Genomic DNA, 14,456 nt, shown 5'->3' with positions numbered 1-14,456 from the left:
CATAAAGACAGCCACAGTAGGCAGAAATGGTTGGTAATTCAGAGAAAACCCAGTAGTCTCTCCTGATTATTTTCCCCTATATTCACAAGAAGCCAATACTGACCCAGGGAAAAAGGTGCTGGATTTCCCTTTGTCCCAAATCCAAACCATGCTTAACCACTTTTAGTCTGTAACAATAAAACATGGAGGAATAAAGGGAAAAAAATAATCTCGTTTCTGCAACACAGACCTCTAAAGTTCAGCTTATTCCTACAGCGCTCTTTTTTCTTTTCACTTATTCTGAAAACTGCATTCCCAGGACAGTCACGCTAGTCGCCCTAGGAAGGGCCCTGTGGAACCCACCTCCAGCTGGCATCTCCCACGATCCCCAGCCTGACCATTACCCCCAAACGGCCCCGCTCCTACCTCCAGGAGGAGGTCATTCAGGTTCTGATGGTGATCCAGAAGGCGCAGAGCCGCTTCCCGGAGCTCTGCTCCATTCCCAAAGGTGCTTTTTCGTTTCCTGGCTCTCCCTGCTGAGAAGTTTGGATTTCCTTTATAACCACAGCTTAGCACATGTCACTGACGGGGCAAAGGCAGCCCCTGCCAGCCCCTCGTTAGCCGGCAGCATGACAGGACCAGAGCAGGACGTTCCTGTGTGGCCTGCTCCCGGCAGCTCTGCAGACAAAGCCTTGCGGCCCTCAGCACGAGCAGCCCAGCTCAGCCAAAGCCCTGTCAGCCATCAGCCTCCAAGGGCCTCGGGCCCAAACCAGCCCTGTCTGTTCCCACCCCAGGACACCAGCCACGGCAGGGACACAGGAATGCCACCAGCCTTTGGGAGAGGGCTGCTGGGGGGAGCAGGGCTGAGGCGAGAGGCTGAGGTGAGGGGGTGCCAGGAGCCCACAGCACCACACGGGCCAGAGGAGGGGGTGTATGAGGGCAGGGAGGGGACATTCACCCCTCCCTTCCCCTCTGCTGTCCCTGCAGAAAGCGCCAGGCCAAGAGCTCACTAGAGGAGCCCCGGCGCCGCCTCAGCCCGGACCTACCCAGCAGGTCCCGCCACGTCCTCCCGCCCGCACCCGCCATCACGGCGGCCCCCGCCCGCTTCCCGCCAAACCAACCCGGGGCCGGGGGAGGCCGCCTCCGCTCATTGGCTGGAAGCGCGGCGTGGTCACGCCCATCCTTCCGCCATCTTGGTAGTGGCGGAGGCGGAGGCTGCCATGTTGGGGAGGGCGGGCGGTGTCGGGGGGGGGCAGGCAGCCGCCGTATGGGGCGGGATGGGGTGAGGGGGGATGTGGGGGGACACGCTGGGGTAGGCACGGAAAGAGGGGAACACGCTCCACAAAGGCTCTTTGCCTCAGACGGGGTGGGACACAGGTGTGTGGCTCAGGCCGCAGCCGCGACACGGCGGCCAGGAGAAGGGCTTTCCCTGACAGGCCCTGAGGGCCCAGCGGCTGGGGGCTCAGCACCGCAGGGACAGACACCCCACAGACCGGCCGGGGCCATCCCCCACTCCAGGACATCCGCCGTCTCTCAGGCCTCTTCCCGGTGCTGCATCCCTGGGACCAGCTCCGGCACCTGGCTCCCACCGCCGCAGCGTTGCCCCGCTCCCGGCCTCGGGCAGCTTGCGGGTGGCTCTCGGGGTGAAACAGCCCCCTTCAACCCCGCGTCCCTCGGGGCGAGGCTGCTGCGTGCCCCCGGCACGGCCCGGGGAAGGGGACGGGAACCGGCTGGAACTGCCAAGGGAGGAATCACCAGCCACTCAGCCGGGCATTGCCGGGGCGAGAAAGGGCTCACAGGGAGCAGTGGGGAACTCCCACGGGGATTTTCCCCGGTGCCTTGTTGGGGGCAGGACGTGGTGATTCCTTACGAGAAGGATGGCAGGGTACGGGCAGGATGGCAGGGTACAGGCAGGAGAGCAGGGTACGGGCAGGAGAGCAGGGTACGGGCAGGATGGCAGGGTACAGGCAGGAGAGCAGGGTACGGGCAGGATGGCAGGGTACAGGCAGGATGGCAGGGTACAGGCAGGAGAGCAGGGTACAGACAGGAGAGCAGGGTACGGGCAGGATGGCAGGGTACGGGCAGGATGGCAGGGTACAGGCAGGAGAGCAGGGTACGGGCAGGAGAGCAGGGTACGGGCAGGATGGCAGGGTACAGGCAGGAGAGCAGCCCCGGGGTGTTCACCGTGGGGAGGGTAGCTCCTGTCTGCAGAGGTTGGAAGCGCTGTGCTGGAATGGGCTGGGGGGTGTTTGCATCGCGGTGCTGGCCCTCACCGGGTGAGTCGGCAGCGCTCGCTGATGAGAGATGGGGAAAACTCTTCCCGGCAGCGCCTCCCGGCAGGAGGATGAGGCTCCGGCTCTGGCACCAGCGGTGCGATGGGCTCCCGCAGCCGGTGTGCCGGGGAGGCTGCTGAAAGTGACCACAGCACCGAATCTTGGCTCAGAGGCAGCGAGTGAAACCCTTTCCAGAATTACAGTTCTGAATCGTTCTAAACCCCCGATGCCATCGCCAAGTTTGTGGCAACCCCAGGTTTTGGAGGGGCGCATCAAAGAGGGGGACCCTTTGTCGGCTCTGTGTCCCAGGCGGCTCGGCGAGCTCTGGCGCTGGCTGGGGAGCTGGCAAAACAAAGCAAAACAAAACCCTGCCGAGGCCGGGGACGGCTGCAGGGATCTCGTTTTGCAGCTGGTGGGGGAACGGGGGATGCGGTGACAGCTGAGGGAGTGGGGACACGGGGGGGAGCGGGGCTGTGGGCACCTCCGCGTCATCCCTGGGAGGGCACAGGCAGGAGGAACGGGAGCAGAACTTGAGGTTGGAGCCAGTCACTGTTTGCATCACTAAGGGAAGGGAAGGATCTGCTTCCAAACATCTCGGAGAGAAGCAGGCACGGGATGGGGCAGGGGGGGTCATTTCGGCCGGAGGCGAGATCATGGCTGTGAGCTGAGCGGTGGAGAGGGAACAGTAACTGCCGTAACTGCCATCGGTGCTGCCCGCGGGTCTCTGCGGCCTCGCTGGCTCACCGCCCTGCGCAGAGCCGCGCTCGCCGCATTTAATCCTTCGATGCGTGATCCGTGAGGTGTGCCGAGTTAATGCAGTCTGTGCGGAGAATTGGTTTTAATTAAAATATTAATGAAGAAGACTCTAGAAAGGAGATCGAGCTTTACCAAACGCTCCGTGATTCACTCTCTCCACCGCTCCAGCCCCTGCGCCTTTGCAGCGCCTTGTTCTCCTGCAGCAGGGCAGATCTGGCAGAGCCCAGCTGTGCTGGGCAGCGGGGCCGGGTACGGCTGCGCCGAGAGCAGGATCCATCCCAGAGGCGGTAACGTGGGACCGGCAGCTCTGGAGACGGGCAGGGGAGCGCGGGGAAGCCGGCGGGCTCGCTCCCATTGTTCAGCTGTGGAGCGAAAGGCTCGGCTGGCTGCACCGGGACGAGAGAAGCGTGAAACCCCATCGGCTCAAAGACCTTTGTGATAAAACCGACTCTGCGAGGTGAACAGCCGTGCGGGATCCAGCCCGATCTGTAGAAGCATCGCACCCGTCAGCCACGCTTGCCTGGCAGGAACGGGCTCGTTGAGGCCAGGGCTGGCCACCAGCGCTCACGGCCCCGTTGCCTTCATCGGGGGCGCAGGGCAGTCGTGCTCCTGCGAAGGGATCACCCGGCCCGGCTGGCCCCATCAGGCCGTCTGACCCGGAGCGCAGGTTTCTGGGGTGCCCCAGAGTTTATTCGTGCACAGAGGAGACCAGGGAGCTGCTGCAGCATCTGCGCCCCAGGAGTAAAGTTTTTTATAGAACGCTCCCTCCTTTTGTGGCCCCAAGTTTATTGTGGCATCTAAGGAGAGTGGGATGGGTGCATCCAACCCCAGGGCTGCTCTGTGCGCTCATCCCGGGTTCCCGTGGCTTTTCAAGGACGTTTTTTTGCATACGACAGATGAAACCCGTGTGCATGCATTACCCGCGAACAAACACGGCGCGCAGCACGCGGCCCCGCTGGGGAAGGGCTCTGCCCTCCGTCCCGGCTCGCGGCCGTCTCGCTGGGACACGTCCTGCTTCCATGCCGAGGGTGGCAGGGAGCCGGGCAATGTGACCCCCCCGCAGTGCTCTGCAACCATTTCCCAACCCGTTCATTATTTTTTTCCCCATTTCTTTCATTTTTAATTATATTTCCCCTATGCACATACACACTTGGCTTTTGTTTGATTTTTTCCAAGACGGTAGCTTTTAATTACATCTCGATTTCATATTAATTACAGTTTTACCCAAAGCAAAGAGCTTTGTGCTTTATAATTCAAATGCATTCCCATTAATCTTGCAGGTTGGGTTATTGCCGCCTTCAAACACCGTGCGTCCTCCCCGCTCCTATCCCCGACGGTGCCGCCCTGGCTGTGTCCGGAGGCGCTGGCAGGTGTGTGCGGCGCAGGAAAGCCGGCAGCCGGCTTGGCCCGGCACGGACCCACTGCGGTGGGCAGCACGCACGGCTTTCTTCCCTCTAAAGTAGTTTCCCAAGCCGGCTGATTAGAGGGTAAATGTCGCATTCAAATCTCACTTGTTGGTGCGGAAAGCCAGGCCCAGACGTCAGCGTCGCAGCCAAGAGCCGCTCCGGGGGGCCGGAGCCGTGCGGCTCTCCTGCAACGTGCGGATCCGGCACTGTGCTCCCGACCCCCTGCAACGCGCCCTCGCCCCGGTGATGGTGTGTTTGAGTAATTCTGGCGATGCACGGACACTTTGGATCCCTGTATCCATCCTCCCCCTTCCCAAACCCCAGGGCACTGTGCGGGGCTGCATTTCCCAGCTGTCCAACTCTGTTCTCCCATTTCTTTCCCAAAAATGGAGCTGACACCGCTCAGGTTCTCCGGGGCGGGCACTGGGGGACATTTCCCACACTCTTTGCTCCCGGAGGTCTCCGGCCCTGGGGCAGCTCTTTGGCCGCATGGGATGGATGAGCACCCATGTGCCGGCACCGTCCCTCTCCCAGCCCTGCCAGCATGGCTCTGGGATCGGCCCCAGTCTATGCTCATGGGTTAATGGAGCCGAGACGGGGTTTTATGCTGCTTCCATCATGAAGATGGGAAGCTCATCATGACAATAGCTTTAATTTGCTCTAGCTGACCTTTCACGGTGGGCTGGCTGGCCTTTCTGCTCTGCCGGGACTGTCTGCCCCCCCCAAGGGCCTGGTGAGACCCACTGGTGCCGGGACGTGAGCCCGCCATCGGCACCGTGCCACGCCAGCCTTTCCTGGTGGCTGCAGGACCTTGTCCCCCACCACATTCCCATGGGACATCATCTCCTGAGAGACTCCAGCTCCTCATCCCGGTCCTTCAACTGCCTTCTGCTGCTCCTGGCCGTGCTCAAACTGTGCTGCAGCATCCAGAGCTCTTCTCCTTCCCTCCCTCTCCTCCTGGGGAGTGTTACTGTCCCAGCCTGGCCCCTTCCCTCCGCCGGCTCCCCAGGGCTGCCCTCCCTTCCCCGCCACCCCTGCGGCCTCTGCGGCGTGGAGCTGGAGGGGCGGATGCCTGGTTGCAGGTGTTCCCCAGGGCGCTGGTGGGAAAGGGGCTCTGCCCTCGCAGGTGGCCGGGACCGGGTGTTTCCCCTGATGTCCCCGAGGCCATCGTGTCCCTACCCCTGCCCGCCCCACACGTGGCACGTGGGTTCCGTGGGACGGCCACCTGGGAGCCAGGGGTTTCCTGCCTCTGGGGGCTGAGCCGTGCGCCGTGGCCATCCCAGAGCTCTGAGGTGGCAGGAGCCGTGACCACATCCCTTGTGGGGGGGTGTCCCCCAGCAGTGCCCCACACCCATCCTGGGCACTGCATGCTGCACCCCGTCACGTGCCCTGCACCCCACACACCCTGGGGCACCCACGCCCTGCACCCTGCACCGACTCATGCGCTCTGCGTCCTTCACCCTGCGTGCACTCCTGCACCCTGCACCCGTCTGCCCTGCACCGGGAACCCTGCACCCAGCATCCAGCCCCGCACCCAGCACCCAGCCCCCAGCCCTGCATCCAGCACCCAGCCCTGCACCCAGCTGTGCATCCAGCACCCAGCTGTGCATCCAGCACCCAGCCCTGCACCCAGCACCCAGCACAGCACCCAGCTGTGCATCCAGCACCCGGCACCGAGCACCCAGCACAGCACCCAGCACCCAGCTGTGCATCCAGCACCCGGCACCCAGCACCCAGCACAGCACCCAGCACCCAGCTGTGCATCCAGCACCCAGCCCTGCACCCAGCACCCAGCACAGCACCCAGCTGTGCATCCAGCACCCGGCACCGAGCACCCAGCACAGCACCCAGCACCCAGCTGTGCATCCAGCACCCAGCACCCAGCACCCAGCCCAGCACCCACAGCCAGTCACACACGCTGTGCCCGGATCCTGCATCCTGCCAGACCGAGCTGTGCCGTGCCGTGCCGTGCTCTACCGAGCCGTCCCGAGCCGAGGGGAGCCGTGCTGAGCCGTGCCGTCCAGTCCCGAGCCGTGCCGTGCCAAGCCGAGCCGTCCCGACCCGCGCCGTGTCCCTCGGCGCCGCTGCCTCCGCCCCGTCCCCGTCCCGTCCCCTCCCGGTGCGCGCCCCCGGCGGCGGCGGGCGGTGGCGCAGGCGTGGCCGAGGCGCGGGGGCGGTCCGATCCTCCGCCAGCCGTTCCGCTCCGCTCCGCTCCCCCCGCCCCTCCCCGGGGCCCCGCCCGCCCGTGCGGCGGCGGCGGCGGCGGCGGCGGCGGCGCGCGGGGATGGGGCGATGGCGCGGGCGGGCGGCGGGGCCCCGCGGGAGCTGTCCCTGGAGGAGGTGCTGAAGTGCTACGAGCAGCCGCTGAACGAGGAGCAGGCCTGGGCGCTCTGCTTCCAGGGCTGCCGCGCCGCCGCCGCCGCCGCCGCCCCCGCCGCTCCGCTCCGCACCTCCGACATCCGCCTCCGCGGAGACGGCAGCGTCGTCCTTCCCTCACCGCCGCCCGGTAAGCGATTGCGGGGTGGAGAGGGCAACGGGCGACGTCCGCGCGGGAAGGGGGCAGGCACCGGGACTCACCGGCACCGGGACTCACCGGCGCCGGGTCTCACCGGCACCGGCACTTACCGACTCACCGGCGCCGGCAGGGGGTGCTGCACAGCGCCGCCCGCGCGAGAGGCCCGCGTCGGGGGCGCGGAGGGACCGGGGATACCGGGGCGGGGGAGAGCACCCGCAGCGGCCCCGGCGGGAGGGATCGGCAGCCGGTGGAGAAGAACCGGTACCGGCATCGGGGGATGGGCAAGGGAAGCGGCACCGGCAAGGGCGGGCAGGCGCTGGCGTCGCCGGGACCGGCAGCAGGGGATCGGTGCGGCACTCAGGGCACCGGCTGCGGGGGTGCGGCACCGGGGAGACTGGGAGGATGGGCGAGAGGCACCGGCACCGCGGGGCAGGAAGGCGGCACTGGCACCGGCAGGGACGGGGCGAAGTCCAAGCCCTGGCTGCGGCAGGGGGGACCGGCACGGGGACCATCGCTGGCACAGCGGGCACCAGCACCCGTGGTGGGCCAGTGCCTCGGGGCTCCACGGCTGGCATGGCACCGGCACCGGCACCGGCACCGGCACTGGCACTGGCACCGGCACCGGCACCGCCAGGGCCCTGCTGGGTGATCCAGTAAGGCCGGACCCAGGGTGCGAGGGTGCACAGGGTTGCCCATGGGTGTGGGGTCAGCGGGCTGGGACCCGCTGTGGGGCTGCAGGACACCGAGCCCGTCGGGGTGGGCAGGACACATGGCAAGGACAGACAGGCATGGGGACACACACCTGCACACACATGGCACATACGCGGGCACACCTGCCGCACACGCCTGCACACGCCTGCACACTCGGACCCCGCAGGGGACCCTGGCCCCAGCCCGGCGTGTCACCACGGGACCCCGGCCAGGCCCTCGCCCTCCCCCAGCCCCCCGGGAGCGGCGTTTTGGGGCAGCACCGTCCCTGACCTTCGGACTCCCGGCCGTGCCCTCTCTGCGGGCGGCTGGCGCTGCTGGGCAGGGCCGTGGTGGTTACGGGCTGTAATTAGGCTCGGCCGGCTGCCAGCAGCGATGCCGGAGCACCCCTGCGCCTAATAACAGAGCGTGGCAAACGGCTTCATCCACCTCGCCCCGCGGGGAGGCCAGCGTGCCCGGGGACAACACCCGGTGCTTGGCGCTGTCGGGGGCAGCAGGGCAGGGACGGGCAGGGATGCTGCGGTGTCGCTGCCTGTCCTTGCCCCAGGCCGGGCAGGGGATGGTCCTGGTGGCAGGGGGACGAGCGCAGAGGTGAGCCAGGGGAGATGGGGTGCAGGGTGCAGGTATGGGGTGCGTGGGGCAGCTCAGCGCCGGCAGCGGTGCGTGGGCTGGCTGCGGCCAGTGCCGTGCCCGGGGCAGGGCCACACACAGGCACGGCACGTGCCCGTGGCGGCTGGGCATGGCGTGGTCACACCAGCTCTGCCGGTCGCACATGGGAATGGCCCCACACCCTTCCGTGAGCCGCCGCGGCTGCTGTGCCAGGGCCGATGCCACCGCGCCACTTCCTGCTCCCAAAGCCCTCCCGTGCCAGGCTGAGCCATCTCCCCGGGGACGAACCTGGACCCTTCACCGCAAAGCCCACAGCGGGAACGGCTCCAGGCGCCTCCCGGCACCACCGCAGGCGGTGGCACCGGCCTGGCACATGGCTCGGCAGGTCCGCCTGGGCGCCGGGCCGGATCTGGGCCGGGTGAGCCGGCAGCACCCACCTGAGCCGCTCCGGTGCCCCGTCCCGTGGGAGCTCCCTCCTCGGCCGTGCCCCTGTGCCTGGAGGTTGCTGCTGGGACCAGCCAGGCTCAGCCCGCCGGGCCGGCTCCCGCCGTGTCTGCCGAGCTGAGGTCAGTGGGAGGGGGCTCCGGCCGGGCACCGGGTCCAGGATGTCAGGGTGTCCCGGGGGATGTGCTGCCGCATCCTCTCCCAGCCGGAGCGGAGCATCCCCGGGGCTGGCACTGCAGCAGGAGCCGGGCACGGTCCAGGGGTGCGGGAGTGACGCTGGGCTCCTGCGTGGCAGCACGGCGGGGCCGGACCCTGCATCTCTGTCGCTTGCTCTGCCCTTCCCGTGCAGCGCCTGGCCCGGCTGGCACGCAACCGGCACGCAGCCGGCACGCAGCCGGCACGTCCCTGCGGCTGCCGCATCGATCAGCTAAATGGATAGCTAATGGCCGGAGCTCCCCTGGGCCGGGGAAGCGGCTCTGCGGCCGCTGTTGGGAAAGCAGAGCTGGGGCGCCGGGCCACTGCCCCCAGGGACACTGCAAAAGCCACTCCTGCTCCTTTTCCCGTGGCTGACCGGCTCCCAGGGCCTGAGCTGCCCACGAGCACGTCCTGGGCTCGTGTGTGCGTGGGCACCGTGCTCTGTGTGTGCATGGGCACGGTGCTCTGCGTGTGTGCGAGCGTGCGATGCTCCGGCTGTGCTGGCTCTGCAGTGCAAAGCAGCATCTTTTCCTGGGCACAGCCCATCACCGCAGCCCGCACCGGGCGCCTGGGCCGGGTCCTCTGAGTGATCTGCGGTCCTCACTGCACCCCTGCCTGCCGATGCCCGCGCTGCCGGTGCCCACACTGCCAGTGCCCGTGCTGCCGGTGCCCACACTGCCGGTACCCGCAGCCCAGAGGGGTGCAGGGGGCACTCCCCTGCGGGTGCAGAGCTCTCAGCTCCCTCCAGCCCTGGGGGTGAGGGGTAAAGGGGTGACCCTGCCACCCCCGATGTGCCTCCCAGGTCTGGCCGGAGGCAGCGGGGCCGAGCGGCTGGTGCCTGTTTGGGCTCGTTGCCCAGGGCCGGTGTCTGCTGCGATGCCCGGGACGGCAATGGAGGCTGTGCCCATCTCACAGCCGGCGCTGCCCGATGCCAGGGCTCCACACGCAGGTCCGGTCCCTGTCGTCCCGTGGAGCTGTGTCCTGGAACCAGCTCAGGATGGGACCGGCTGGGGATGGGGGTCCTGCTGCTGGGCGTGGGGCCCACTCAGGGTGCCCGCAGCCGGGGCCGGGTGGGTGCCGCGTCCCCAGGGTGTGGGACAGGAGGCGACGCCGAGGGGGGATGCCCAGCACAGGGCCGCGGGTGCCGGCGGTGACTCTGCCCTCCTCCCCCCAGAGCTGCCCCTGCTGCTGACGCCCTCCGCCGAAGCCCAGGTACGTGGAGGCCGGACGCCCACCCGGCCCCGCCGCAGCTTGCCGGTGACTTGGCCCCCCGGCGCAGGGGTCCCTGGGTGGGCACGGCCACCCGCCCCCTCGCCCTGCGGTGATGGGGTCTTGGGCTCAGTGGGGAGACGAGACCCAGCCCCCAGGGCTGGGGGGTGCAGGGGGGCAGCCGGTGCCGGCCGCGCGTGCCGAGGGGCTCCCCCCGGCCCAGCCGGTGCCGAGGCCTGGCCGCGGCCCAGCCGGTGCCGTCTCCCCGTAGATGGTGCAGTCGTTGGGCTTTGCCATCTACCGGGCGCTGGACTGGGGGCTGGACGAGAACGAGGAGCGGGAGCTGAGCCCGCGGCTGGAGCAGCTCATCGACCTGATGACCAACAGCGACTCGGAGGACAGCGGCTGCGGCACGGCCGACGAGGGCTACGGGGGGCAGGAGGAGGAGGAGGAGGGGGGCGAGGGGCCACCGCGTGCCGTGCGCACCTTCGGGCAGGCCATGCGGTGCTGCGCCGCCCGCCTGGCCGACCCCGCCGAGGCGCAGGCGCACTACCAGGCCGTCTGCCGTGCGCTCTTTGCCGAGACGGTGGAGCTGAAAGCCTTCCTCGCCAAGATCCGTGATGCCAAGGAGGTGAGTGCGGGCGCCCAGCAGCGCGGCCGGCACCGCTGCCTGGCCAGGGAAACGACCCATGAGCCCAAAACGCTGGGGCGAGCGTGGCGCTCCCCTCTGCCTACCCTAGCCAGGGCTGCCGGCGCCGGCGTTCGGCCATACACCCTCTCCTGGTGCACGGTGCCGTGGCACCGCCGGCTCCCGCCTGCCCTCGGGCTGGCGCCAGCAGGAACAGCTCGTAGCAGGGGCCAGGGTGCTTTGGGGGTGCACGTCGGTGCTGCGGCCCCACAGCACGGTCCCGGCCGGACCCTCGGTGCCACCGGTGCCGCGGTGGGGTGACGGCGTCTCGTGCTGCGGCAGATGCTGCAGAAGCTGAAGGAGGACGAAGAGGTGGAGGAGCGGCCGGCGGCGGAGCTGGGCAGCCTGCGCAACACCGACTGGGTACGGCGGCGCGGCCGGGCGCGGGGGCCGTGCCGGGGCCGTGCGGGGGCTGATGCCTTGCGTGTGTGTCCGTCCCCCCCCCCGTCCCCAGGCCCGGCTGTGGGTGCAGCTGATGCGGGAGCTGCGGCACGGCGTGAAGCTGAAGAAGGTGCAGGAGAAGCAGTTCAACCCCCTGCCCACCGAGTACCAGCTCACCCCCTTCGAGATGCTCATGCAGGACATCCGCGCCCGCAACTACAAACTCCGCAAGGTCATGGTGAGCGTGGCTGGGCTGTCCCCGCGCCGGACCCCTGCCCTGCCGCCGTGCCGGCAACCGGCCCTGGCCCTGACACCGCCCGCGGCCCCTCTGCCCCCTCCCAGGTGGACGGAGACATCCCCCCCCGGGTGAAGAAGGACGCCCACGAGCTCATCCTCGACTTCATCCGCTCCCGGCCCCCACTGAAGCAGGTGAGTGCCGGCACCGGCACACCTCCGCGGCACCCATGGGTGCCATCCCCCCCCGGCCGGGTGCCCTGAGGGTGGTCGGCCCCAGCTGCGGCCAGTGCCTGAGGTCCTGTCCACGCGTCCCGCAGGTGTCGGAGCGGCGGCTGCGGCCCCTGCCCCAGAAGCAGAGGACGCTCCACGAGAAGATCCTGGAGGAGATCAGGCAGGAGAGGAAGCTTCGGCCCGTGGAGACGCCGTACCACGGCCAGAAAGGTACCGGCGTCCCCTCCCCGGCGATGTGCCCGGCACCGGGGCAGGTCCCTGTCGTGCCGGGACCGAGCCCTGTCCCCGTCCGCAGGCTACAGCTCCCTGCCCTGCATCCCCCACGCCTGCTCGGGCCGCCTGGCCTCCAGCTCCTGCCTCGAGCTCTCCCGGCCCCCGGCGAGCGCCGCGCCGGTGTGCCCGCGGCCCCGCGTCCTGCTCAAGGCGCCCACCCTGGCCGAGATGGAGGAGATGAACGTCTCCGAGGGAAGCGAAGGGACGCGGTGGGGCGGGAGGGGAGGGCAGAGGGGACCCGGGAGGTCCCCGGGGTGACGCGGTCCCCGTCACCTTGCAGGAAGAGGACTCTCCGGGCGCCGAGGTGCCGCTCAAGCGGGACCGCTCCTTCTCGGAGCAGGACCTGGCGCAGCTGCAGAGCCAGCTGGGGGGCAGCCAGGCCGTGCCCCTGGAGCCAGAGCCGCTGCAGCCCGAGCCCCGGCCCCGCTCAGGTACCGGCTGCAGGTCCCCGGCCCCCCGCCACCCCCCCGGCCCCAGGGTGGCTGTGCCGTGCCCCCGCAGCGGGGGTGCCACCGGGCAGCGTGGCCTTGCCACGGCCTCCCCGTCCCTCCCCGCAGGCTCCGTCCCCGCCAGCTGCCACCCGCTGCTGGACGGCTCAGCGCCACCCCGGGCTGCCCTCAGCGCCGTGGAGGAGAGGCCAGAGGACGGATCCGGCGCCGCCCCCGGCACCAGCTCCAAGCACCTCTGGCTGGTGAGTGCTGGTGGTGGGGCTGGGCCGGGCTGGCGACGCCGTGAGAACGTGAGCACACGGCAGCCCGGCATGAGGGCACGAGGTGGCCGGGGGGTCCCCACGGCCTCCCCGCTCCCCCTGCACGGGACGTGGCGCTTGAGGCACACCGTGCCATGTGCCGCGTGCCCGTGCCAGGGATGCTCTGCCCACGCCGGGAGGTTCTACCAGTGCCAGGGAGGGTCTGCCTGTGCCGGGATGCTCCGCTCGCGTTGGGGATATTTCACCCATGCCGGGATGCTGTGGCCGTGCCGGGTGGCTCTGCCCGTGCCAGGGATGCTGTGGCCGTGCCGGGCGGCTCTGCCCATGGCACCCAGACGCTCCGGGCCATGCCCTGTGCCGCAGCCCTGTGGCAAACTGGGCTGACGTCCCCTCTCGCCCGTAGGAGTTCAGCCACCCCGTGGAGAGCCTGGCCCTCACCGTGGAGGAGATGATCAACGTGCGCAGGGTGCTGGTCAAGGCCGAGATGGAGAAGTTCCTGCAGAGCAAGGAGCTGTACAGCAGCCTGCGGAAGGGGAAGGTGGGAGCTGGGGACGGAGGGGCCGAGCGCCACCCGCCCGGCCCCCGGCTCTCACCCTCCTGTGCCCGCAGGTCTGCTGCTGCTGCAGGGCCAAGTTCCCCCTCTTCTCCTGGCCCGCGGCGTGCCTCTTCTGCAAGCGGTGAGCGCCGCGCCATGCCGCGCTATGCCGTGCCGTGCTGCGGGGCTGGGAGGGTGCCTGGAGGGTGCCCCGAGGGTGCCCGCGTGGCCCCGCTCACCAACCTCTCTGTGTCCCCAGGTCTGTCTGCAGCTCCTGCAGCCTGAAGGTAAGGGACCAGCTCTGGCCGGTGTCCCCGTGTCCCTGTCCCTGCCCCATCCCGTCCCCATCCCCCCTGACACCCACGCCCCTGGCAGATGAAGATGCCTTCCAAGAAGCTGGCTCACATCCCCGTCTACGCGCTGGGCTTCGAGAGCCTCCCGGGCTCGCTGCTGGCCAAAGCCCTGCCGCTGCGGAGGAGAGAGACCTTCCAGTGAGTCCCACGGCCCTGAGCCTTCCTCCCCGCTCCTCCTCCTCCTCCTCGAGCTGGTTGCTGACCACGTGCCCTGTGCCGCAGCTCGCTCCCGGGCACGTGCTGGCGCCGGGTGGAAGAGGAGTTCCCCCACATCTACGCCCAGGGCTCCGTCCTGCGCGACATCTGCAGCGACTGCGCCGGCTTCGTCACCGACGTCATCTGCTCCAGCCGCCGCAGCGTGGCCGTCCTCAACGCCGCGCCGTGCCGCGCCGCCAAGGCCCGCTCCCTCTACGGTGACTCCTGGCACAAGTGAGGGCTCCGGCGCGGGGGTGCCGGCCGCCCCGGCGCAGACCCCGCCAGCGGCCACCCGGATGTACATATATACATAGGATGTATACATACAGCCTCTATATTTATATACCTTACAGACCAGGGGTAGGCGAGGACCGGCAGCACGGCAGGGCGCCCGCCGTCCCCTCCTGTCCCCGCTGCCGGCGGGACGCTGGCACGGCCCCTCGGGGGACGGGGACGGACCCTGCCGTGGGGCACCCGCAGCCGCCGGCCTTCGCCCCCCCCCCCGACCCTGCTTCTGTGCCAAGCCCTGGCTGCGCCGGGCAGGCGCTGGCACGGCCGCTCTGTACATCCCCACCCCGGCTAATAAACCCACTGGGCTGCCCCTGGGGCCGTGTGGCTGTTCCTGAGTGGGTGCGGAGGGGAGCTGGGGTGGGGGGTGCTGGGGGGGGGGGTGCGAGCAGCCCCCCGCGTCGGGGCACCGGGGTCTCCTTGATTGCGTGCAAGCACGGGCATCCCCGCCCGGCCGTCCTGCCCGTCCCCC

The 14,456-nt window shown here is 68.9% G+C and overlaps 2 protein-coding genes across 2 annotated transcripts in view; one reads left to right on the top strand and one right to left on the bottom strand.

The window, feature by feature from the left end:
- FANCA (FA complementation group A) overlaps nt 1–1,065 on the bottom strand; it is a 34,752-nt gene extending 33,687 nt beyond the window's left edge. Inside the window, exons 1-2 of the mRNA XM_054840574.1 lie at nt 1,026–1,065; nt 406–515 (exon numbers count right to left, since the gene is read on the bottom strand). Of these exons, the coding sequence (XP_054696549.1) occupies nt 406–515; nt 1,026–1,065 (150 nt within the window). The remainder of the gene's footprint in view (nt 1–405; nt 516–1,025) is intronic.
- A 5,602-nt stretch (nt 1,066–6,667) lies between these two features.
- SPIRE2 (spire type actin nucleation factor 2) lies at nt 6,668–14,188 on the top strand. Its single transcript, XM_054840561.1, has 15 exons — nt 6,668–6,920; nt 10,060–10,097; nt 10,366–10,725; nt 11,065–11,145; nt 11,237–11,401; nt 11,506–11,592; nt 11,718–11,841; nt 11,927–12,100; nt 12,189–12,335; nt 12,462–12,595; nt 13,017–13,151; nt 13,223–13,290; nt 13,408–13,435; nt 13,524–13,639; nt 13,724–14,188. Exons 1-15 carry the CDS (start codon nt 6,707–6,709, stop codon nt 13,932–13,934), a joined length of 2,082 nt encoding a protein of 693 aa, XP_054696536.1. The 5' UTR covers nt 6,668–6,706; the 3' UTR covers nt 13,935–14,188.
- Nucleotides 14,189–14,456: the final 268 nt, after the last annotated feature.

This window comes from Grus americana, chromosome 13, assembly GCF_028858705.1.
Source record: "Grus americana isolate bGruAme1 chromosome 13, bGruAme1.mat, whole genome shotgun sequence".
Classification (NCBI taxonomy): Eukaryota; Metazoa; Chordata; class Aves; order Gruiformes; family Gruidae; genus Grus; species Grus americana.
The sequence above is the reverse complement of the archived record's forward strand: the minus strand, read 5'-3'. Positions and strand labels throughout refer to the sequence as shown.